Genomic DNA, 24575 nt, shown 5'->3' on the forward strand with positions numbered 1-24575 from the left:
GTAGTTATATTCTTGTACATAGGGGCAGTATTATAGTAGTTATATTCTTGTACATAGGGGCAGTATTATAGTAGTTATATTCTTGTACATAGGGGCAGTATTATAGTAGCTATATTCTTGTTTATAGGGGCAGTATTATAGTAGTTATATTCTTGTACATAGGAGCAGTATTATAGTAGTTATATTCTTGTACATAGGGACAGTATTATAGTAGCTATATTCTTGTACATAGGGGCAGTATTATAGTAGTTATATTCTTGTACATAGGGGCAGTATTATAGTAGTTATATTCCTGTACATAGGGGGCAGTATTATAGTAGTTATATTCTTGTACATAGGAGCAGTATTATAGTAGTTATATTCCTGTACATAGGGGGCAGTATTATAGTAGTTACATTCTTGTATATAGGGGCAGTATTATAGTAGTTACATTCTTGTATATAGGGGCAGTATTATAGTAGTTATATTCTTGTACATAGGAGCAGTATTATAGTAGTTATATTCTTGTACATAGGGGGCAGTATTATAGTAGTTACATTCTTGTATATAGGGGCAGTATTATAGTAGTTATATTCTTGTACATAGGGGAAAACTAAAATGTAGAAGAAAAGTAATCTCTTAATCAGTGACAGTGTGATCCGCTCTCCCCGTGTTTGGTGACCTCCGGCTCTTCCTCTTCTTTTGCAGGTTTGTGTCACTTACCAGAGTCTTCTGAAGTCAGGAGGCTTTTGGATATTGAGGCCTTATCTTCGGAGTTTCGCGCCCATTCCACCATTCCTCTCCAGCCTTTCATCGGGAAGCTGATATCTGTCGCACTATTTGCTGGACGCTTGTAGATACTTAAGACTTAAAGAAAAAAAAAACATCTTGTTAGGAAGGAGAATATTCAGCAGAGACTGAGGATTAGGCAGCGACTTTACAGGGGTTTACACATTTATTACAGCACGTTTTGCGGTATGTTTTATGTATATGTGACTTTTCTTGTTTGTTGCTTTGTAACCTTAGATACAATTAGAGACCTTCTAAGGAACACTGCGTGATTGTACGACCTTATGCATAATGCCACTGAATTGTCACTGATGTCGGCATTATTTCAGCACTATGTGGCGTCATTCACTTTAGCTTACGGTGGATTTTACCCCGATGTGGATATTGCTTATTGCTGGGCTATCACTGTAGCTGGGGAAATATTTGAGTCAAATTTGATAAAATTGCGCATGTGGGGCAAGAATTATTTAAAAAATATGAAAAGCTCTTTATTTTGTTTTTTTTTTATTTTTTGCGCCTTTTACATGATCTATTAAAATGTCGCACGCAGAACTCAAATTTGTACAAGAATTTATGATGTAGAAAAAAAATGAGTCGAAGCAGAAAAAAAGGAAAATAAGAGATTTTTTATTTTTTTTTAAAAAAAAGTCGAAATTGAATTACAATGAATAGGCTGCAAATGTAAGAAACAAACGCTGAAGTGACAATGATGAAAAGAGGAAAAAACAGGAAATAAAGGAGAAGATGGAATGGAAGAAAGATACAAAGAAAGAAACGTGTGCTGCAAATCAACAGCCGCAAAAGGGATACAAAAAGCGCACAATAAGGAATCCCGCACAGAGCACGAGCCGTCCGCAGAGCTGCAGAGCTGCGCTCCGTGCAGAGAACAAGCTGAATCCATAAACCGCAGCTGACGAGCGACCAGTGCAGCCTAGTGGTGGCCGAGCAGAGCGGAGCGCAACCAGCACAGCACACGGCACAGCACAGCACACAGGACACAGCACACAGCAGAGCACACAGCAGAGCACATTATACAGCATAGGACACAGCACAGCACATTACACAGCACAGCACACAGCACACAGCACACTGACATTACATAGCACAGAACAGCATAAAGCACACAGCACAGCACATTACACAGCACAGATAACATCACATCACAGCACAAAACACAGCATAGCACACAGAACACAGCACATCACACAGCACAGCACAGAGCACAGCACACAGAACATCACATCACACAGCATAGTACACAGGACACCACACATCACACAGCCCAGCACATAGCACATTACACAGCACAGCACACAGCACATTGCATAGCACACTGCACAGCACACATCACACTGCACATCACACTGCACAGCACATTACACAGCACACAGGACACAGCACAGCACACATCACACTGCACAACACATTACACAGCACACATCACACTGCACAACACATTACACAGCACACAGGACACAGCACAGATCACACTGCACAGCATATTACACAGCACACAGGACACAGCACAGCACACATCACACTGCACAGCACATTACACAGCACACAGGACACAGCACAGCAGACATCACACTGCACAGCACATTATACAGCACACAGGACACAGCACACAGGACAGCTCATCACACAGCACATCGCACAGCTCATCACACAGCACAGCACATTACACAGCACAGATAACATCACATCACAGCACAAAACACAGCATAGCACACAGCACAGCACAGAGCACAACACAGCACAGCACACAGAACATCACATCACACAGCATAGAACACAGGACACCACACATCACACAGCCCAGCACATAGCACATTACACAGCACAGCACACATCACATTGCATAGCACACTGCACAGCACATAGCACATTACACAGCACAGCACACAGCACATTGCATAGCACACTGCACAGCACACATCACACTGCACAGCACACATCACACTGCACAGCACATTACACAGCACACATCACACTGCACAGCACATTACACAGCACACAGCACAGCACACATCACACTGCACAGCACATTACACAGCACATCACACAGCACATTGCATAGCACACTGCACAGCACACAGGACACAGCACACAGGACAGCTCATCACACAGCACATCGCACAGCTCATCACACAGCACATCGCACAGCTCATCACACAGCACATCGCACAGCTCATCACACAGCACAGCACATACCCAGGTTATCTGTCACTTGGTACGAGTCCTTAAAATCTTTCATCCGAAATCCAATGACGTCTATAAAGTCTTCTACCAACCGGAAGAGATCCTTAATGCTCAGCCCCATCTGTACAAGAGAAAACACAGGAACAGATGAAAGAACACATACAGCAGAGATCACTGACTACAGATAATGCAGATGTCACCTGCAGTCCTATGTAAGGAGGACTATGGTGTAACATGGGGAGATTATAGCTTATTTCTGATGGGAGTTAATACTTTTGCAGCTGGCATATCACACACATACAGTGCCTTACGAAATTATTCACCCCCCTTGAATTTTTAAACCTTTTCCCACATTTCAGGCTTCAAACATAAAGATAAACATTTTAATGTTCTGGTGAAGAATCTACAACAAGTGACACAATTGTGAAGATGAATGATATTTATTGCTTATTTTAAACTTTTTTTTAAAAAATAGCTGAAAATTGGGGCGTGCAATATTATTCATTCCCTTTACTTTCAGTGCTGCAAACTCACTCCAGAAGTTCACTGAGGATCTCTGAATGATGCAATGTTGTCCTAAATGACTGATGATGATAAATATAAGCCCCTGTGTGTAATCAAGTCTCCGTATAAATGCACCTGCTCTGTGATAGTCTCAGTGTTCTGTGTAAAGCGCAGAGAGCATCATGAAGACCAAGGAACACAACAGGCAGGTCCGTGATACTGTTGTGGAGAAGTTTAAAGCCGGATTTGGTTACAAAAAGATTTCCACAACTTTAAACATCTCAAGGAGCTCTGTGCAAGCGATCATATAGAAATGGAAGGAGTATCATACCACTGCAAATCTACCAAGACCCGGCCGTCCATCCAAACTGTCATCTCACACAAGGAGAAGACTGATCAGAGATGCAGCCAAGAGGCCCATGATCCCTCTGGATGATCTGCAGAGATCTACAGCTGAGGTGGGAGAGTCTGTCCATAGGACAACAATCAGTCGCACACTGCACAAATCTGGCCTTTATGGAAGAGTGGCAAGAAGAAGCCATTTCTCAAAGATACCCATAAAAAGTGTTGTTTAATGTCTGCCACAAGCCACCTGGAGACACCAAACATGTGGAAGAAGGTGCTCTGCTCAGAGGAAACCAAAATCAAACTATTTGGGCACAATGCCAAACGATATGTAGCAGCAACACAGCTCATCACCCTGAACACACCATCCCCACTGTCAAACATGGTGGAGGCAGCATCATGGTTTGGGCCTGCTTTTCTTCAGCAGGGACAGGGAAGATGGTTAAAATTGATGGGAAGATGGATGGAGCCAAATACAGGACTATTCTTGAAGAAAACCTGTTGGAGTCTGCAAAAGACCAGAGACTGGGACGGAGATTTGTCTTCCAACAAGACAATGATCCCAAACATAAAGCAAAATCTACAATGGAACGGTTCACAAATAAACGTATCCAGGTGTTAGAATGGCCAAGTCACAGTCCAGACCTGAACCCAATTGAGAATCTGTGGAAAGAGCTGAAAACTGCTGTTCACAAACACCTCCATCCAACCTCACTCAGCTCCAGCTGTTTACAAAGGAAGAATGGGCGAGAATTTCAGCCTCTCCATGTGCAAAACTGATAGACACATCCCCCAAGAGACTGCAGCTGTAATCACAGCAAAAGGGGGCGCTACAAAGTATTCACTTACAGGGGATGAATAATATTGCACGCCCCAATTTTAAGTGTTTTATTTTTAAAAAAAGTTTACAATAAGCAATAAATTTTGTTCATCTTTACAATTGTGTCACTTGTTGTTGATTCTTCTCCAGAACATTAACATTTTATCTTTATGTTTAAGCCTGAAATGTGAGAAAAGGTTGAAAAACTCAAGGGGCTGAATACTTTCGCAAGGCACTGTATATTGCAGCGCCCTATATAATCAGTGCGGTCCTCCGGGCGGGCGGTTGCGTCCCTTTCCCCATTAGTTCGTTCTCAGTCACCGTCCTGGTAATAATAATGCCGGGGCTGAACGCCTCGGATTAGACGTTTTCGTTAGTTTTCACACCGTCCCGTTGTCTTGACAACGCGGAGTGGCGGCGCTTTCACTTGTTCGTACGACACAAAATAATAATAATAGTAATAACAGTAGAGAACGGCAGCAATAATAATGCCGCCATATTGTGATGTAATCGCAGTCAGATGAATATCAGGACAATATTCTGCTCCGCAGGAAACGAGAGAAGCTGGAAACTGATACTGTGCCGCCACACCATGCACAGGTAGTATACCGCCCATCACAGGGGACCCTGGATATGGAAAACATCCAGCTACAGAGTGATAAAGCAAGAAACGGTCTCAAAACCTAAACATGAAAATCAAGAAAGAAGCAACAATGACCCCGCGGTAATATGCACTCCATGTACAACACCAACACTGACCGCTATATGTGATATCACCTATATCACACACTAACCTCTATATGGCAGTGTCTGCTCTATATGTAATATCACCTATATCACACACTGACCTCTATATGGCAGTATCTTCCCTATATGTACTATCACCTATATCACACACTGACCTCTATATGGCAGTATCTGCTCTATATGTAATATCACCTATATCACACACTGACCTCTATATGGCAGTATCTTCCCTATATGTACTATCACCTATATCACACACTGACCTCTATATAGCACTATCTGCTCTATATGTACTATCACCTATATCACACACTGACCTCTATATGGCAGTATCTGCTCTATATGGAATATCACCTATATCACACACTGACCTCTATATGACGGTATCTGCTCTATATGTAATATCACCTATATCACACACTGACCTCTATATGCCACTATCTGCTCTATATGTAATATCACCTATATCACACGCTGACCTCTATATGGCAGTATCTTCCCTATATGTACTATCACCTATATCACACACTGACCTCTATATGGCAGTATCTGCTCTATATGTAATATCACCTATATCACACACTGACCTCTATATGGCAGTATCTTCCCTATATGTACTATCACCTATATCACACACTGACCTCTATATAGCACTATCTGCTCTATATGTACTATCACCTATATCACACACTGACCTCTATATGGCAGTATCTGCTCTATATGGAATATCACCTATATCACACACTGACCTCTATATGGCGGTATCTGCTCTATATGTAATATCACCTATATCACACGCTGACCTCTATATGGCAGTATCTGCTCTATATGTAATATCACCTATATCACACACTGACCTCTATATAACAGTATCTGCTCTATATGGAATATCACCTATATCACACACTGACCTCTATATGGCGGTATCTGCTCTATATGTAATATCACCTATATCACACACTGACCTCTATATGGCAGTATCTGCTCTATATGTACTATCACCTATATCACACACTGACCTCTATATGGCAGTATCTGCTCTATATGCAATATCACCTATATCACACACTGACCTCTATATAGCAGTATCTGCTCTATATGTAAGATCACCTATATCATACACTGACCTCTATATGGCAGTATCTGCTCTATATGTAATATCACCTATATCACACACTGACCTGTATATAGCAGTATCTGCTCTATATGTAATATCACCTATATCACACACTGACCTCTATATAGCAGTATCTGCTCTATATGTAATATCACCTATATCATACACTGACCTCTATATGGCGGTATCTGCTCTATATGTAATATCACCTATATCACACACTGACCTCTATATGGCAGTATCTGCTCTATATGTAATATCACCTATATCACACACTGACCTCTATATGGCAGTATCTTCCCTATATGTACTATCACCTATATCACACACTGACCTCTATATAGCACTATCTGCTCTATATGTAATATCACCTATATCACACACTGACCTCTATATAACAGTATCTGCTCTATATGGAATATCACCTATATCACACACTGACCTCTATATGGCGGTATCTGCTCTATATGTAATATCACCTATATCACACGCTGACCTCTATATGGCAGTATCTGCTCTATATGTAATATCACCTATATCACACACTGACCTCTATATAACAGTATCTGCTCTATATGGAATATCACCTATATCACACACTGACCTCTATATGGCGGTATCTGCTCTATATGTAATATCACCTATATCACACACTGACCTCTATATGGCAGTATCTGCTCTATATGTACTATCACCTATATCACACACTGACCTCTATATGGCAGTATCTGCTCTATATGCAATATCACCTATATCACACACTGACCTCTATATAGCAGTATCTGCTCTATATGTAAGATCACCTATATCATACACTGACCTCTATATAGCAGTATCTGCTCTATATGTAAGATCACCTATATCATACACTGACCTCTATATGGCAGTATCTGCTCTATATGTAATATCACCTATATCACACACTGACCTGTATATAGCAGTATCTGCTCTATATGTAATATCACCTATATCACACACTGACCTCTATATAGCAGTATCTGCTCTATATGTAATATCACCTATATCATACACTGACCTCTATATGGCGGTATCTGCTCTATATGTAATATCACCTATATCACACACTGACCTCTATATGGCAGTATCTGCTCTATATGTACTATCACCTATATCACACACTGACCTCTATATGGCAGTATCTGCTCTATATGCAATATCACCTATATCACACACTGACCTCTATATAGCAGTATCTGCTCTATATGTAATATCACCTATATCACACACTGACCTCTATATGGCGGTATCTGCTCTATATGTAATATCACCTATATCACACACTGACCTCTATATGGCAGTATCTGCTCTATATGTAATATCTATATCACACACTAACCTCTATATGGCAGTGTCTGCTCTATATGTAATATCACCTATATCACACGCTGACCTCTATATGGCAGTGTCTGCTCTATATGTAATATCACCTATATCACACGCTGACCTCTATATGGCAGTATCTGCTCTATATGTAATATCACCTATATCACACACTGACCTCTATATGGCGGTATCTGTTCTATATGTAATATCACCTATATCACACACTGACCGCTATATGGCAGTATCTGCTCTGTATGTAATATCACCTATATCACACACTGACCTCTATATGGCAGTATCTGCTCTATATGTAATATCACCTATATCACACACTGACCTCTATATGGCAGTATCTGCTCTACATGTAATATCACCAATATCACACACTGACCTCTATATGGCAGTATCTCCTCTATATGTAATATCACCTATATCACACGCTGACCTCTATATGGCAGTGTCTGCTCTATATGTAATATCACCTATATCACACACTGACCTCTATATGGCAGTATCTGCTCTACAAGTAATATCACCTATATCACACACTGACCTCTATATGGCAGTATCTCCTCTATATGTAATATCACCTATATCACACACTGACCTCTATATGGCAGTATCTGCTCTATATGTAATATCACCTATATCACACACTGACCTCTATATGGCAGTATCTGCTCTATATGTAATATCACCTATATCACACGCTGACCTCTATATGGCAGTAACTTCCCTATCTGTAATATGACCTATATCACACGCTGACCTCTATATGGCGGTATCTGCTCTATATGTAATATCACCTATATCACACACTGACCTCTATATGGCAGTATCTGCTCTATATGTAATATCACCTATATCACACGCTGACCTCTATATGGCAGTATCTGCTCTGTATGTAATATCACCTATATCACACGCTGACCTCTATATGGCAGTAACTTCCCTATCTGTAATATGACCTATATCACACACTGACCTCTATATGGCGGTATCTGCTCTATATGTAATATCTATATCACACACTGACCTCTATATGGCAGTATCTGCTCTATATGTAATATCACCTATATCACACACTGACCTGTATATGGCAGTATCTGCTCTATATGTAATATCACCTATATCACACACTGACCTCTATATGGCAGTATCTGTTCTATATGTAATATCTATATCACACACTGACCTCTATATGGCGGTATCTGCTCTATATGTAATATCTATATCACACACTGACCTCTATATGGCAGTATCTGCTCTATATGTAATATCACCTATATCACACACTGACCTGTATATGGCAGTATCTGCTCTATATGTAATATCACCTATATCACACACTGACCTCTATATGGCAGTATCTGTTCTATATGTAATATCTATATCACACACTGACCTCTATATGGCGGTATGTTCCCTATATGTGATATCACCTATATCACACACTGACCTCTATATGGCAGTATCTGTTCTATATGTAATACCTATATCACACACTGACCTCTATATGGCAGTATCTGTTCTATATGTAATACCTATATCACACACTGACCTCTATATGGCAGTATCTGCTCCTTATGTATCTTGTATATTGATTTATTGGAGGCGCCAATCAGTTAGTGGCAAAACATTCATGTTGTGTCTTAAAAATCAAAGCTCGATGAATGCAGCGATTCCTGCACAGCACAATGCTCATTTCTGGCTGATGGATATTACTCAGAGACGGTTACACAATATTATGTCCAAGCACAGCAGCCATAACTGATTGCTGAGCTGGGCCCACAACCAAGACTGCTGCCTATATCCACCCGTCCGGAGGACCTCCGCCCTCCGGAGACTGGGCAGTGGTTGGCATCACAGCCTCCTGCCTCTTCTCCACCTCCTATCATCCATCCCTTGGATGGGGACCTCTACCTCTGTCCACTGGGATTGGACTGGAGACCCCTTGAATAGGGTCCCCTGCCCATGTACATGGAAATAGGCCAAATCGACCTTCACCTCACAGCTCCCCCATGTTTTCCTCCGATACTATAATCACAATCTCTCTTCAAAGAAGGGGCAGTATCTCAATGGAGGTGCATTATTCATCACACATTCTCTGCTCTATTAGCATTACTTACACTAATATTTAATGAGTGGAAACATCCTGTTAACACAACACATGTACTCACAGAGGGGAATATACTGTGGGGACATCATACTGTGTGTGGGGGAATGTACTGTGAGGACATCATACTGTGTGTGGGGGAATGTACTGTGAGGACATCATACTGTGTGTGGGGGGAATGTACTGTGAGGACATCATACTGTGTGAGGGGAATGTACTGTGGGGACATCATACTGTGTGTGGGGGGGAATGTACTGTGGGGACATCATACTGTGTGTGTGGGGGAATGTACTGTGAGGACATCATACTGTGTGAGGGGAATGTACTGTGGGGACATCATACTGTGTGTGGGGGGGAATGTACTGTGGGGACATCATACTGTGTGGGGGGAATGTACTGTGGGGACATCATACTGTGTGGGGGGAATGTACTGTGGGGACATCATACTGTGTGGGGGGAATGTACTGTGGGGACATCATACTGTGTGAGGGGAAATATACTGTGGGGACATCATACTGTGTGTGGGGGAATGTGCTGTGAAGATATCATACTGTGTGTGTGGGGGAATGTACTGTGAGAACATCATACTGTGTGTGGGGAATGTATAGTGGGGACATCATACTGTGTGGGGGGAATGTACTATGGGGACATCATACTGTGTGGGGGGAATATACTGTGGGGACATCATACTGTGTGTGGGGGAATGTACCGTGAGGACATCATACTGTGTGTGGGGGGAATGTACTGTGGGGACATCTTACTGTGTGTGGGGGAATGTACTGTGTGTGGGGGAATGTACTGTGGGGATATCATACTGTGTGGGAATGTACTGTGGGGACATCATACTGTGTGTGGGGGAATGTACTGTGGGGGCATCATACTGTGTGTGGGGGAATGTACTGTGAGGACATCATACTGTGTGTAGGGGAATGTACTGTGGGGACATCATACTGTGTGTGGGGGGAATGTACTGTGGGGACATCATGGTGTGTGTGGGGGAATGTACTGTGGTGACATCATACTGTGCGTGGGGGGAATGTACTGTGAGGACATTATACTGTGTGTGGGGGAATATACTGTGAGGACATCATGCTGTGTGTGGGGGAATGTACCGTGGGGACATCATACTGTGTGTGGGGGAATGTACTGTGGGGACATCATACTATGTGTGGGGGAATCTACTGTGAGGACATCATACTGTGTGGGGGGGAATCTACTGTGAGGACATCATATTGTGTGTGGGGGGAATTTTCTGTCAGGACATCATACTGTGTGTGGGGAGGAATGTACTGTGGGGACATCATAATGTGTGGGGGGAATGTACTGTGAGGACATCATACTGTGTGTGGGGGAATGTACTGTGGGGACATCATACTGTGTGTGGAGGAATGTACTGTGGGGACATTATACTGTGTGTGGGGGAATATACTGTGGGGACATCATACTGTGTGGGAATATACTGTGGGGACATCATACTGTGTGTGGGGTAATGTACTGTGGGGGCATTATACTGTGTGTGGGGGAATGTACTGTGAGGACATCATACTGTGTGTAGGGGAATGTACTGTGGGGACATCATACTGTGTGTGGGGGGAATGTACTGTGGGGACATCATGGTGTGTGTGGGGGAATGTACTGTGGGGACATCATACTGTGCGTGGGGGGAATGTACTGTGAGGACATCATACTGTGTGTGGGGGAATGTACTGTGAGGATATCATACTGTGTGTGGGGGGAATGTACTGTGAGGACATCATACTGTGTGTGGGGGAATGTACTGTGGGGACATCATACTGTGCGTGGGGGGAATGTACTGTGAGGACATCATACTGTGTGTGGGGGAATGTACTGTGGGGACATCATACTGTGCGTGGGGGGAATGTACTGTGAGGACATCATACTGTGTGTGGGGGAATGTACTGTGAGGACATCATACTGTGTGGGGGGAATGTACTGTGGGGACATCATACTGTGTGTGGGGGGAATGTACTGTGGGGACATCATACTGTGTTTGGGGGAATGTACTGTGAGAACATCATACTGTGTGTGGGGGAATGTACTGTGAGGACAGCATACTGTGTGTGGGGGAATGTACTGTGAGAACATCATACTGTGTGTGGGGGAATGTACTGTGAGAACATCATACTGTGTGGGGGGAATGTACTGTGGGGACATCATACTGTGTGGGGGGAATGTACTGTGGGGACATCATACTGTGTGGGGGGAATATACTGTGGGGACATCACACTGTGTGTATGGGAATATACTGTGGGGACATCATACTGTGTGTGGGGGAATGTACTGTGAGGACATCATACTGTGTGGGGGGGAATGTACTGTGGGGACATCATACTGTGTGTGGGGGAATGTACTGTGAGGACATCATACTGTGTGGGGGGAATGTCCTGTGGGGACATCATACTGTGTGGGGGGAATATACTGTGGGGACATCACACTGTGTGTATGGGAATATACTGTGGGGACATCATACTGTGTGTGGGGGAATGTACTGTGAGGACATCATACTGTGTGTGGGGAAATGTACTGTGAGAACATCATACAGTGTGGGGGGAATGTACTGTGGGGACATCATACTGTGTGTGGGGAAATGTACTGTGAGGACATCATACTGTGTGAGGGGAATGAACTGTGGGGACATCATACTGTGTGGGGGGAATGTACTGTGGGGACATCATACTGTGTGGGGGGAATATACTGTGGGGACATCATACTGTGTGTGGGGGAATATACTGTGGGGACATCATACTGTGTGTGGGGGAATGTGCTGTGAAGATATCATACTGTGTGTGGGGGAATGTACTGTGAGAACATCATACTGTGTGGGGGGAATGTACTGTGGGGACATCATACGGTGTGTGGGGGAATGTACTGTGAGGTCATCATACTGTGTGGGGGGGAATCTACTGTGAGGACATCATATTGTGTGTGGGGGGAATGTACTGTGAGGACATCATACTGTGTGTGTGGGGGGAATGTACTGTGGAGACATCATACTGTGTGTGGGGGAATGTACTGTGAGGACAACATACTGTGTTTGGGGGCGTGTACTGTGGGGACATCATACTGTGTGTGGGGGGAATGTACTGTGAGGACATCATACTGTGTGGGGGGAATGTACTGTGGGGACATCATAATGTGTGTGGGGAATGCACTGTAAAGACAGCATACTGTGTTTGGGGGGGGATGTACTGTGGGGACATCAGGGTCAGTTGAAGTGGACGGCTCCTATATGAGGTTGGTTGAGGTGGACTGCGCCTATGTGGGGTCGGTTGAAGTGGGCTCCTCCTACATGGGATTGGTTGAGGTGGACTCCTCCTATACAGGGTCAGTTGAGATGGGCTGCTCCTATATAAGATCAATTGAGGTGGACTCCTCGTATATGGGCGTCAGTTGAGGTGGACTCCTCCTATATGGGATTGGTTGAGATGGACTCCTCCTATATTGGGTCAGTTGAGGTGGGCTCCTTCTATATGGGGGGTCAGATGAGGTGGACTCCTCCTATATGGGGTCAGATGAGGTGGACTCCTCCTATATGGGGTCAGTTGAGGTGGGCTCCTCCTATATGGGGTTGTTTGAGGTGGGCTCATACTATATGGGGGTCGGTTGAAGTGGACTCTTCCTATATGGGTTTAGTTGAGGTGGGCGCCTTCTATATGGGGTTGGTTGATGTGGGCTCCTTCTATATGGGGTTGCTGAGGTGGACTCCTCCTATATGGGGCCGGTTGAGGTGGACTCCTCCTGTATGGGGTTGGTTGAGGTGGACTCCTCCTATATGGGGTTGGTTGAGGTGGACTCCTCCTGTATGGGGTCGGTTGAGGTGAGCTCATCCTATAAGGGGGCCGGTTGAGGTGGGCTCCTCCTATATGGGGCCAGTTGAGGTGGGCTCCTCCTATATGGGGGTCAGTTGAGGTGGGCTCCTCCTATGTGGGGGCCGGTTGAGGTGGACTCCTCCTATATGGGGTCGGTTGAGGTGGGCTCCTTCTATATGGGGGTTGGTTGAGGTGGGCTCATCCTATATGGGGGGTCGGTTGAGGTGGGCTCCTCCTATATGGGGTTGGTTGAGGTGGGCTCCTCCTATATGGGGTTGGTTGAGGTGGACTCCTCCTATATGGGGTCAGTTGAGGTGGGCTCCTCCTATATGGGGGTCGGTTGAGGCGGGCTCCTCCTATATGGGGGTCAGTTGAGGTGGGCTCCTCCTATGTGGGGGCCGGTTGAGGTGGACTCCTCCTATATGGGGTCGGTTGAGGTGGGCTCCTTCTATATGGGGGTCGGTTGAGGTGGGCTCATCCTATATGGGGGGTCGGTTGAGGTGGGCTCCTCCTATATGGGGTTGGTTGAGGTGGGCTCCTCCTATATGGGGTTGGTTGAGGTGGACTCCTCCTATATGGGGTCAGTTGAGGTGGGCTCATCCTATATGGGGGTCGGTTGAGGCAGGCTCCTCCTATGTGGGGGCCGGTTGAGGTGGGCTCCTTCTATATGGGGGTTGGTTGAGGTGGACTCCTCCTATGTGGGGGCCGGTTGAGGTGGACTCCTCCTATATGGGGTCGGTTGAGGTGGGCTCCTTCTATATGGGGGTCGGTTGAGGTGGACTCCTCCTATATGGGGTTGGTTGAGGTGGACTCCTCCTATATGGGGTCAGTTGAGGTGGGCTCCTCCTATATGGGGTTGGTTGAGGTGGGCTCATCCTATATGGGGGTCGGTTGAGGTGGGCTCCACCTATGTGGGGGCCGGTTGAGGTGGGCTGCAGTACCCTGTGGCCCCTCGGCAGGGCTCTTGGCTTTTTCTACGGTTCTTATGCCCTAATATGAGAACATGCAGGGTTTGCCGTCACTCACCATTTGGGATTCGTCCCACTTGTCCCGGTTCTCGTCGGACAGTAAGTTGCTGATGATCTGCACGAAGTTCTGCGAGAAGAGACGGAAGAAACAGACAATAAGACAGATTGTTACCGCCGGCCGGGAGAGAACATTCTGCTCTCGTCTTGTTTTCCATCCCACCTCTCACTACAGCAGCTTTACCGCCCGAGACGCCCGCTCTCCAGGCGGATCCCCCCGGCTCCATGTTATTCTCTGCAGTCTACACGTGTCTGCCCGGCACATTGTGTCCTCCACATTGCTTCCTGCCGGCTCGGATACCCTCATACTCCGCGTAATTACTGTGAAGATGCATCTGAGCTGATAGCGTCCTCACTTGTGTCTCCACAGCCTGCAAATGGCACTGTGGGCTACTGATGTGTACGAAATGTGGAAAATAGTATCCGAGGTGTATCTAAGCCTATCATCATGTGTGATACTGTTTGCTCAGCTGTGTATCTAATCCTATCCTGTGTGATACTGTCTGCTGAGCTGTGTATCTAATCCTCTCCTGTATGATACTGTCTGCTGAGCTATATCTAATCCTATCCTGTGTGATACTGTCTGCTGAGCTGTGCATCTAATCCTCTCCTGTGTGATACTGTCTGCTGAGCTGTATCTATCTAATCCTCTCCTGTGTGATACTGTCTGCTGAGCTGTGTATCTAATCCTCTCCTGTGTGATACTGTCTGCTGAGCTATATCTAATCCTATCCTGTGTGATACTGTCTGCTGAGCTGTGCATCTAATCCTCTCCTGTGTGATACTGACTGCTGAGCTGTATCTCATCCCCTCCTGTGTGATACTGTCTGCTGAGCTATGTATCTAATCTTATCCTGTGGGATACTGTCTGCTGAGCTGTATCTAATCCTCTCCTGTGTGATACTGTCTGCTGAGCTGTGTATCTAATCCTCTCCTGTGTGATACTATCTGTTGAGCTGTGTATCTAATCCTACCCTGTGTGATACTGTCTGCTGAGCTGTGTATCTAATCCTATCCTGTGTGATACTGTCTGCTGAGCTGTATCTAATCCTATCCTGTGTGATACTATCTGTTGAGCTGTGTATCTAATCCTCTCCTGTGTGATACTATCTGTTGAGCTGTGTATCTAATCCTCTCCTGTGTGATACTATCTGTTGAGCTGTGTATCTAATCCTACCCTGTGTGATACTGTCTGCTGAGCTGTGTATCTAATCCTATCCTGTGTGATACTGTCTGCTGAGCTGTGTATCTAATCCTCTCCTGTGTGATACTATCTGTTGAGCTGTGTATCTAATCCTCTCCTGTGTGATACTATCTGTTGAGCTGTGTATCTAATCCTACCCTGTGTGATACTGTCTGCTGAGCTGTGTATCTAATCCTATCCTGTGTGATACTGTCTGCTGAGCTGTATCTAATTCAATCATCTGTGATGTTGTTAGTTGAGTTGTGTATCTAATCCTATAATGTGTGCTGTTGGTTTTGACGCTGTGTATCTAAGTCTGTATCTAAGACATGCATGAAACTTTCTACTAATTTTTGCTGTATCTATTGCTATTGTGCCTGATCCGGTCTGCTGAGCTGCTGTATCTAAGCCTCCCATATATCTAAGTGTCCTCTCACCTGGACGTCGTTGGAGGACGGGCTGTGGTACGGTCGTCGGAAGATCTCGGTCATGTTCCTCAGACTGTCCACGATGGATAAGATGTCTCCGCTGTAGCTGGCACCTTCTTGGGTGGCATCCACCAGGGTCTGCAGCACCCCCGAGACGCCTTCCCCCTTCTGCCCCCTCTGAGCCCTCAAGAGGTGCTCCCTGATCTGCAAACAGACACATAATGCATCAATACAGCCGGAGACCTCCAAACCACCAACGGGGGGTGTTGCCCTTTAAAAAATCTTTAGTAGGGTATTCCCCTATAAATGTAAAATATTCAATATGGCTGCCCCGGAGGTAGTCACCCAGCCTAATAATACAGTGATGCTACGGCAGAAAACGGGAAGAGGCGGCCGTCCTCGGCACTAGGAATCCCTTCAATGATCTGCAATGTCCCCGAAACGCGTCGGCCTGGGCACATTCCCATGCTCATTAGCCCAAGGCACGATAACCCGGATTGTGCTCGGTATTTGCAGCCGATTCCCGCGTTTCCCGCCTCTCCTAACAACATATTTATCAGCTTAGATCTCATTTAGCAAAAAAAAAAAAGCAAAACGCGCCAAAAGCCTTAGAAGTCGTCATACAAAGGTGAGCGCAATTCAGGAAGGAATGATGGCGGCTTGCTGAGCACATAATAATACAGATCACAAAAAGCACTTAAACCGTTCCCTTCCCCCGGATGTCTCGTATCTGGAGACGCCACCAACCTGCATTATTACAGCGCCAACAGCTCGACGCGCGTTTCACAGAAAAAAAAAAGTCAAAAAGAACAAATTGAATAAAACCATAAATAATAAGAGTGGAGGAGACGCCAAGACGTATTTTTTTTATCTTACCATCTGTTGAATATTCCTGTAGTCAAGGGAAACACATTTGATGTACGTCGGAGCCTCCCAGTACGCCTCTCCCACCTCGTCCAGAACGCACTTTCGGAGAATCAGACCTGCAAACGAACAGCAGCATTAAAGGGATATTCCCCAACCAGCGCACTGACAAGGAGGGATTTCCGGGGATTATAAATCTGTGCATAGGGAAGCTGCACAGGGTTTACCACCCAGCTTTCCAGGGTTCTGAACGGCAAATGTTCCTGGAGTGAGTTGATATATTGAGCACTGCTACATCTCCGTCCCCACTACGGGCATATTATGGTGTGGACGCATTTACTGCAAATTATCCACACTCATCCTCAATTTTAGGATCACTGGCGATAAATGGAAAAAATGTCCTGTAAATCTAGAGTCAAGCACCTGATATAACAGGGCACTTTTCACAATTTCTTCCCCTCCAGTACATTTTATCATCAGTTTTCTCTAAGGATCTAGTTTTCAGTTGTCTCTGAGCTGGTGGGGAAGTAGCTTCTATGAGGTCTCCCATGCACTGCACACTCATGAGGGGTTCCTACTCTCCTGTCCATATGTACTACATGGTAAGAAGCAGCAGCATGAAGGAGGAGATTATCCAACAGAACTGAGCAGTGTAGCTGTGAATCCAGCTCTGGGGTGAGATAAAACACTTACTAGGAAGCAGCATCACAAAAGATCTTATGAAGTAATACTGAGCAGTGTAGCTGTGAATCCAGTACTGGGGGTGAAAGAAAACACTAACTAGAAAGTAACATTATACAGGATCTTACAGAACAATACTAAGACATGTAGCAATTAATCCAGTACTGGGGGTGAAAGAGAAAACACTATCTAAAAAGCAATACTGAGCAGTGTATCTGTGAATCCAGTACTGGAGGGTGAAAGAAAACACTATCTAGAAAGCAACATTATAAAGGACCTTATAAAGCAATACTGAGCAGTGTAACTATGAATCCAGTACTGGGGTGAAAGAAAACACTATCCAGAAAGTAACAATATAAAGGACCTTATAAAGCAATACTGAGCAGTGTAGCTATGAATCCAGTACTGGGGGTGAAAGAAAACACTAACTAGAAAGTAACATTATACAGGATCTTATAGAACAATACTAAGACGTGTAGCCATTAATCCAGTACTGGGGGTGAAAGAGAAAACACTATCTAAAAAGCAATACTGAGCAGTGTATCTGTGAATCCAGTACTGGAGGGTGAAAGAAAACACTATCTAGAAAGCAACATTATAAAGGACCTTATAAAGCAATACTGAGCAGTGTAACTATGAATCCAGTACTGGGGGTGAAAGAAAACACTATCCAGAAAGTAACAATATAAAGGACCTTATAAAGCAATACTGAGCAGTGTAGCTATGAATCCAGTACTGGGGGTGAAAGAAAACACTAACTAGAAAGTAACATTATACAGGATCTTATAGAACAATACTAAGACGTGTAGCCATTAATCCAGTACTGGGGGTGAAAGAGAAAACACTATCTAAAAAGCAATACTGAGCAGTGAATCTGTGAATCCAGTACTGGAGGGTGAAAGAAAACACTATCTAGAAAGCAACATTATAAAGGACCTTATAAAGCAATACTGAGCAGTGTAGCTATGAATCCAGTACTGGAGGTGAAATAAACACTACCTAGAAAGTAACATTACAAAAGACCTTATAAAGCAATACTGAGCAGTGTATCTGTGAATCTAGCACTGGAGGTGAAAGAAAACACTATCTAGAAAGTAACAATATAAAGGACCTCATAAAGCAATACTGAGCAGTGCAGCTATGAATCCAGTGCTGGGGGTGAAAGAAAACACTATCTAGAAAGTAACATAACAAAGGACCTTATAAAGCAATACTGAGCAGTGTAGCTATGAATCCAGTACTGGGGGTGAGAGAAAACACTATCTAGAAAGTAACATCATAAAGGACCTTATAAAGCAATGCTGAGCAGTGTAGCTGTGAATCCAGTGCTGGGGGTGAGAGAAAACACTAACTAGAAAGCAGCGTCACAGTATTGCTTTATAAGGTTCCCTGTAATGTTGCTTTCTAGACAGTGTTTTCTTTCACCTCAAGTACTGGATTCACAGTTACACTGCTCAGTATTGCTTTATAAGGTCCTTCGTTATGTTACTTTCTAGATAGTATTTCTTTCACCTCAAGTACTGGATTCATAGCTACACTGCTTAGTATTACTTTATAAGGTCTCCTAAGCAGTGTAGCTATGAATCCAGTACTTGAGGTGAAAGAAAACACTGACTAGAAAGAAACAATATAAAGGACCTTATAAAGAAATACTGAGCAGTGTAGCTGTGAATCCAATACTGGGGGTGAGAGAAAACACTATCTAGAAAGCCACATTATAAAGGACCTTATACAGCAATACTGAGCAGTGTAGCTGTGACTCCAGCCCTTGAGTCAGATAAAACGATGGATAGGAAAAGATGGGGGACACACGGCGAATATTACTATACAGTTTTCCTATATTTGCTGCTGTCACAGAGGGTCGTCCAGACTGGAGACAAGCTGCTTCTGAGACATAGGGACTCTAGATTGTGAGTCCCCATGGGGACAGTGTTGTCAATGTATGTAAAGCTGTGGAATTAATGGCGCTAAATAAGTGAATAATATTAATATTTCTTGTGAATGGAGACAATTAGGCAGCTTGAGGAGATACACGTCATCCCCGGTGATCAGTGGTAGCGGTGCACCCTCAGTCTCTGCTGTCCGCCGGCCGCGGTGCTGACACCAGCTCAGGCACTGTAAATGCAAGCAGGAGGTGAAGACTCCTCCTGAGACGACACCTTCATTCCTCAGGTGGAAGCTTATTTTTTTATAGGTATCAAGGGCTCCTCCACCTGCCCTAACACCGTGTCCACCATCATCACCAACACATGATGTGCAAACTGAGCTGCCAGGAAGTGTTACCATAGGGGCATAGGGGAAGGTAGGCACTATGGTTGCCTCTGACTTCCTGCAGAGTTGTTGGTGCTTAGAAGGGGTTTTCTATCTTTCTGTCCTTGAATGAAATAAAATCAAATTTTTTGTGAACACAGAAGTCTGAAAAAAGCAGAGCTGAAGTGTAAAGTAAGGAGTAAGGAGAAGTGCAGTGACCCCTGATTAGACAGAAGGGGGATAGAAGACTAATGCAGCCCATAATAAACTCTGCTTCTAAGGTGGGGTGACGGTGTCCTGAGAGCAGCGCTGCCCTTACGGATTGTAGTTGTGTTCTAACTGAGCAGTGCTGCAGTGTAAAGCATGGGGAAAGGAGAGCAGCAGTGAGTCAATGATGAGACAGGAGGGGGATTTCAGACCACCACAGACCCCAATACACAATGCAGTGAGGCTGGAGTCCCCAATGGATGGATCATGGCAGATCTGAGCATAGAAAGCTTCCACATGTCACACTCCCCATAGGGCACAGACGTTCTCCACATTGCAGTTTTCTCACCCGGCTGCACCGTGTCCCCCCTCCTCACCCCGCCGCGGCCTTACCTGTGGCATTCCTGGGGCACCGGACCTCGGCCGTGTCTCCCGCTGGGGTTTCTTGCCATACGAGAGCGGAGTAGTTTTCCTCGGGGCAGATCTCGTGCGGCTCTGGAATCACAGAGGTTTCTAGTGAAGGGTCAGTCGTATTCGCCAGCAGAGGTTCTATCCCCGACGCCTCGTCCTCCCCTGGCAGCGATGGAGGAGCGTGACTGCGCTGGCAGAGCGAGGAGAATGCGGCCGGTGCCAGCGCGAAATCTGCCCCTGACCAAGCTCGTTACCAGCGCCCGGCTACTAATCATTCACATGTTAATTACCGGGCGACCATTGCACCCAATGCAGGGAGCGGACCGGGCAACCATTGCACCTGATGCAGGGAGCAGACCGGGCGACCATTGCACCTGATGCAGGGAGCAGACCGGGCAACCATTGCACCTGATGCAGGGAGCGGACCGGGCAACCATTGCACCTGATGCAGGGAGCAGACCGGGCGACCATTGCACCCGATGCAGGGAGCAGACCGGGCGACCATTGCAACCGATGCAGGGAGGGGACCGGGCAACCATTGCAACCGATGCAGGGAGGGGACCGGGCAACCATTGCACCTGATGCAGGGAGCGGACCGGGCGACCATTGCAACCGATGCAGGGAGCAGACCGGGCGACCATTGCAACCGATGCAGGGAGCGGAGCGGGCGACCATTGCAACCGATGCAGGGAGCGGACCGGGCAACCATTGCACCTGATGCAGGGAGCAGACCGGGCGACCATTGCACCTGATGCAGGGAGCAGACCGGGCAACCATTGCACTTGATGCAGGGAGCGGACCGGGCAACCATTGCACCTGATGCAGGGAGCAGACCGGGCGACCATTGCACCCGATGCAGGGAGCAGACCGGGCGACCATTGCAACCGATGCAGGGAGGGGACCGGGCAACCATTGCAACCGATGCAGGGAGGGGACCGGGCAACCATTGCACCTGATGCAGGGAGCGGACCGGGCGACCATTGCAACCGATGCAGGGAGCAGACCGGGCGACCATTGCAACCGATGCAGGGAGCGGAGCGGGCGACCATTGCAACCGATGCAGGGAGCAGACCGGGCGACCATTGCAACCGATGCAGGGAGCGGACCGGGCAACCATTGCAACCGATGCAGGGAGCAGACCGGGCAACCATTGCACCTGATGCAGGGAGCAGACCGGGCGACCATTGCACCTGATGCAGGGAGCAGACCGAGCGACCATTGCACCCGATGCAGGGAGCAGACCGGGCAACCATTGCACCTGATGCAGGGAGCAGACCAGGCGACCATTGCACCTGATGCAGGGAGCAGACCGGGCGACCATTGCACCTGATGCAGGGAGCGGACCGGGCGACCATTGCACCCGATGCAGGGAGCGGACCGGGCGACCATTGCACCCGATGCAGGGAGCAGACCGGGCGACCATTGCACCTGATGCAGGGAGCAGACCGGGCGACCATTGCACCCGATGCAGGGAGCAGACCGGGCGACCATTCCACCTGATGCAGGGAGCGGACCGGGCGACCATTGCACCCGATGCAGGGAGCGGACCGGGCAACCATTGCACCTGATGCAGGGAGCAGACCGGGCGACCATTGCACCTGATGCAGGGAGCGGACCGGGCGACCATTGCACCTGATGCAGGGAGCGGACCGGGCGACCATTGCACCCTATGCAGGGAGCAGACCGGGCGACCATTGCACCCGATGCAGGGAGCGGACCGGGCGACCATTGCACCTGATGCAGGGAGCGGACCGGGCGACCATTGCAACCGATGCAGGGAGCAGACCGGGCGACCATTGCAACCGATGCAGGGAGCAGACCGGGCAACCATTGCACCCGATGCAGGGAGCGGACCGGGCGACCATTGCAACTGATGCAGGGAGCGGAGCGGGCGACCATTGCACCTGATGCAGGGAGGGGACCGGGCGACCATTGCAACTGATGCAGGGAGCGGACCGGGCGACCATTGCACCCAATGCAGGAGAAGGCCGGGCGACCATTGCACTCAATATAGTGAGCGAACCCGAAATTTGACAACTGACTCGGACACTGAGTATAACAAATGACTCTCACTGACAATTGTCAGAGTCGGTTGTCAGAGTCGGTTGTCAGAGTCGGTTGTCAGAGTCGGTTGTCAGAGTCGGTAGTCAGAGTCGGTAGTCAGAGTCGGTAGTCAGAGTCGGTTGTCAGAGTCGGTTGTCAGAGTCGGTAGTCAGTTGTCGGTTGTCAGAGTCAGTTGTCAGAGTCGGTTGTCAGAGTCGGTAGTCAGTTGTCGGTTGTCAGAGTCAGTTGTCAGAGTCAGTTGTCAGAGTCGGTTGTCAGTCAGGGTACTGTGATGTCCGACTGTGCTGTATGATAATTCCTATGGGCGCGGTAATGTCGGCTCACTGTCAGCCCCGCGTCCTGTTGATTATTGGGACGGTGCAGACAGGTGATGTGCGCTCCGGAGGATGAGGAGGAGGAGGATGATGAGGAGGGCGCGCACCGCTCCCCCCGTGTCAGGCGCACAGTGCGTTATTTATACTGGCGCTCGCGTCCTCGGGCGATATTAGGGGCAGAGCTGCCGGGGGCCCCGGAGCCGCCTCCGAGCGCGGTGGAGACAGAGTCATTAAATGCTGATATGTGAGAAAGCAGAGACTCAGGAGAGGACAGAAGCATCCTCCACAGCAGCTGTCACACACACGGCATGCTGAGAGTTGTAGTACATCTACAGCTGTGCAGCAAAAACATCAGCACTGCAACGTGATGGATAAAGAGTAAAGACTGGCGCATCTAAGACTATAGTGAGTGATAGCATCTACTGAGCTGTGTATCTAATGCTCTCCTGTGTGATACTGTCTGCTGAGCTGTGTATCTAATCCTCTCCTGTGTGATACTGTCTGCTGAGCTGTGTATCTAATCCTATCCTGTGTGATACTGTCTGCTGAGCTGTGTATCTAATCCTATCCTGTGTGATACTGTCTGCTGAGCTGTGTATCTAATCCTATCCTGTGTGATACTGTCTGCTGAGCTGTATCTAATCCTCTCCTGTGTGATACTGTCTGCTGAGCTGTGTATCTAATCCTATCCTGTGTGATGCTGTCTGCTGAGCTGTGTATGTAATCCTCTCCTGTGTGATACTATCTGCTGAGCTGTATCTCATCCCCTCCTGTGTGATACTGTCTGCTGAGCTGTATCTCATCCCCTCCTGTGTGATACTGTCTGCTGAGCTGTATCTCATTCCCTCCTGTGTGATACTGTCTGCTAAGCTGTGTATCTAATCCTCTCCTGTGTGATACTGTCTGCTGAGCTGTATCTCATCCCCTCCTGTGTGATACTGTCTGCTGAGCTGTGTATCTCTTCCCCTCCTGTGTGATACTGTCTGCTGAGCTGTGTATCTCATCCCCTCCTGTGTGATACTGTCTGCTGAGCTGTATCTCATCCTCTCCTGTGTGATACTGACTGCTGAGCTGTACCTCATCCCCTCCTGTGTGATACTGACTGCTGAGCTGTGTATCTCATCCCCTCCTGTGTGATACTGACTACTAAGCTGTGTATCTCATCCCCTCCTGTGTGATACTGACTGCTGAGCTGTGTATCTCATCCCCTCCTGTGTGATACTGACTGCTGAGCTGTATCTCATCCCCTCCTGTGTGATACTGTCTGCTGAGCTGTGTATCTAATCCTATCCTGTGTGATACTGTCTGCTGAGCTGTATCTAATCCTCTCCTGTGTGATATTGTCTGCTGAGCTG

General features: G+C 46.6%; 1 protein-coding gene across 4 annotated transcripts in view; it reads right to left on the bottom strand.

Annotated features, from left to right (window-relative positions):
* ADGRB1 (adhesion G protein-coupled receptor B1) overlaps positions 1-24575 on the bottom strand; it is a 719771-nt gene that overhangs the window by 261726 nt on the left and 433470 nt on the right. For all 4 annotated transcript variants that reach the window (XM_075352815.1, XM_075352814.1, XM_075352813.1 and 1 more), the window contains exons 9-14: positions 20825-20926; positions 17306-17412; positions 16439-16633; positions 14820-14888; positions 2983-3091; positions 703-846 (exon numbers count right to left, since the gene is read on the bottom strand). In XM_075352815.1, coding sequence (XP_075208930.1) covers positions 703-846; positions 2983-3091; positions 14820-14888; positions 16439-16633; positions 17306-17412; positions 20825-20926 — 726 coding nt within the window. The remainder of the gene's footprint in view (positions 1-702; positions 847-2982; positions 3092-14819; positions 14889-16438; positions 16634-17305; positions 17413-20824; positions 20927-24575) is intronic.

Source organism: Anomaloglossus baeobatrachus, chromosome 6 (genome assembly GCF_048569485.1).
Source record: "Anomaloglossus baeobatrachus isolate aAnoBae1 chromosome 6, aAnoBae1.hap1, whole genome shotgun sequence".
Taxonomy (NCBI): Eukaryota; Metazoa; Chordata; class Amphibia; order Anura; family Aromobatidae; genus Anomaloglossus; species Anomaloglossus baeobatrachus.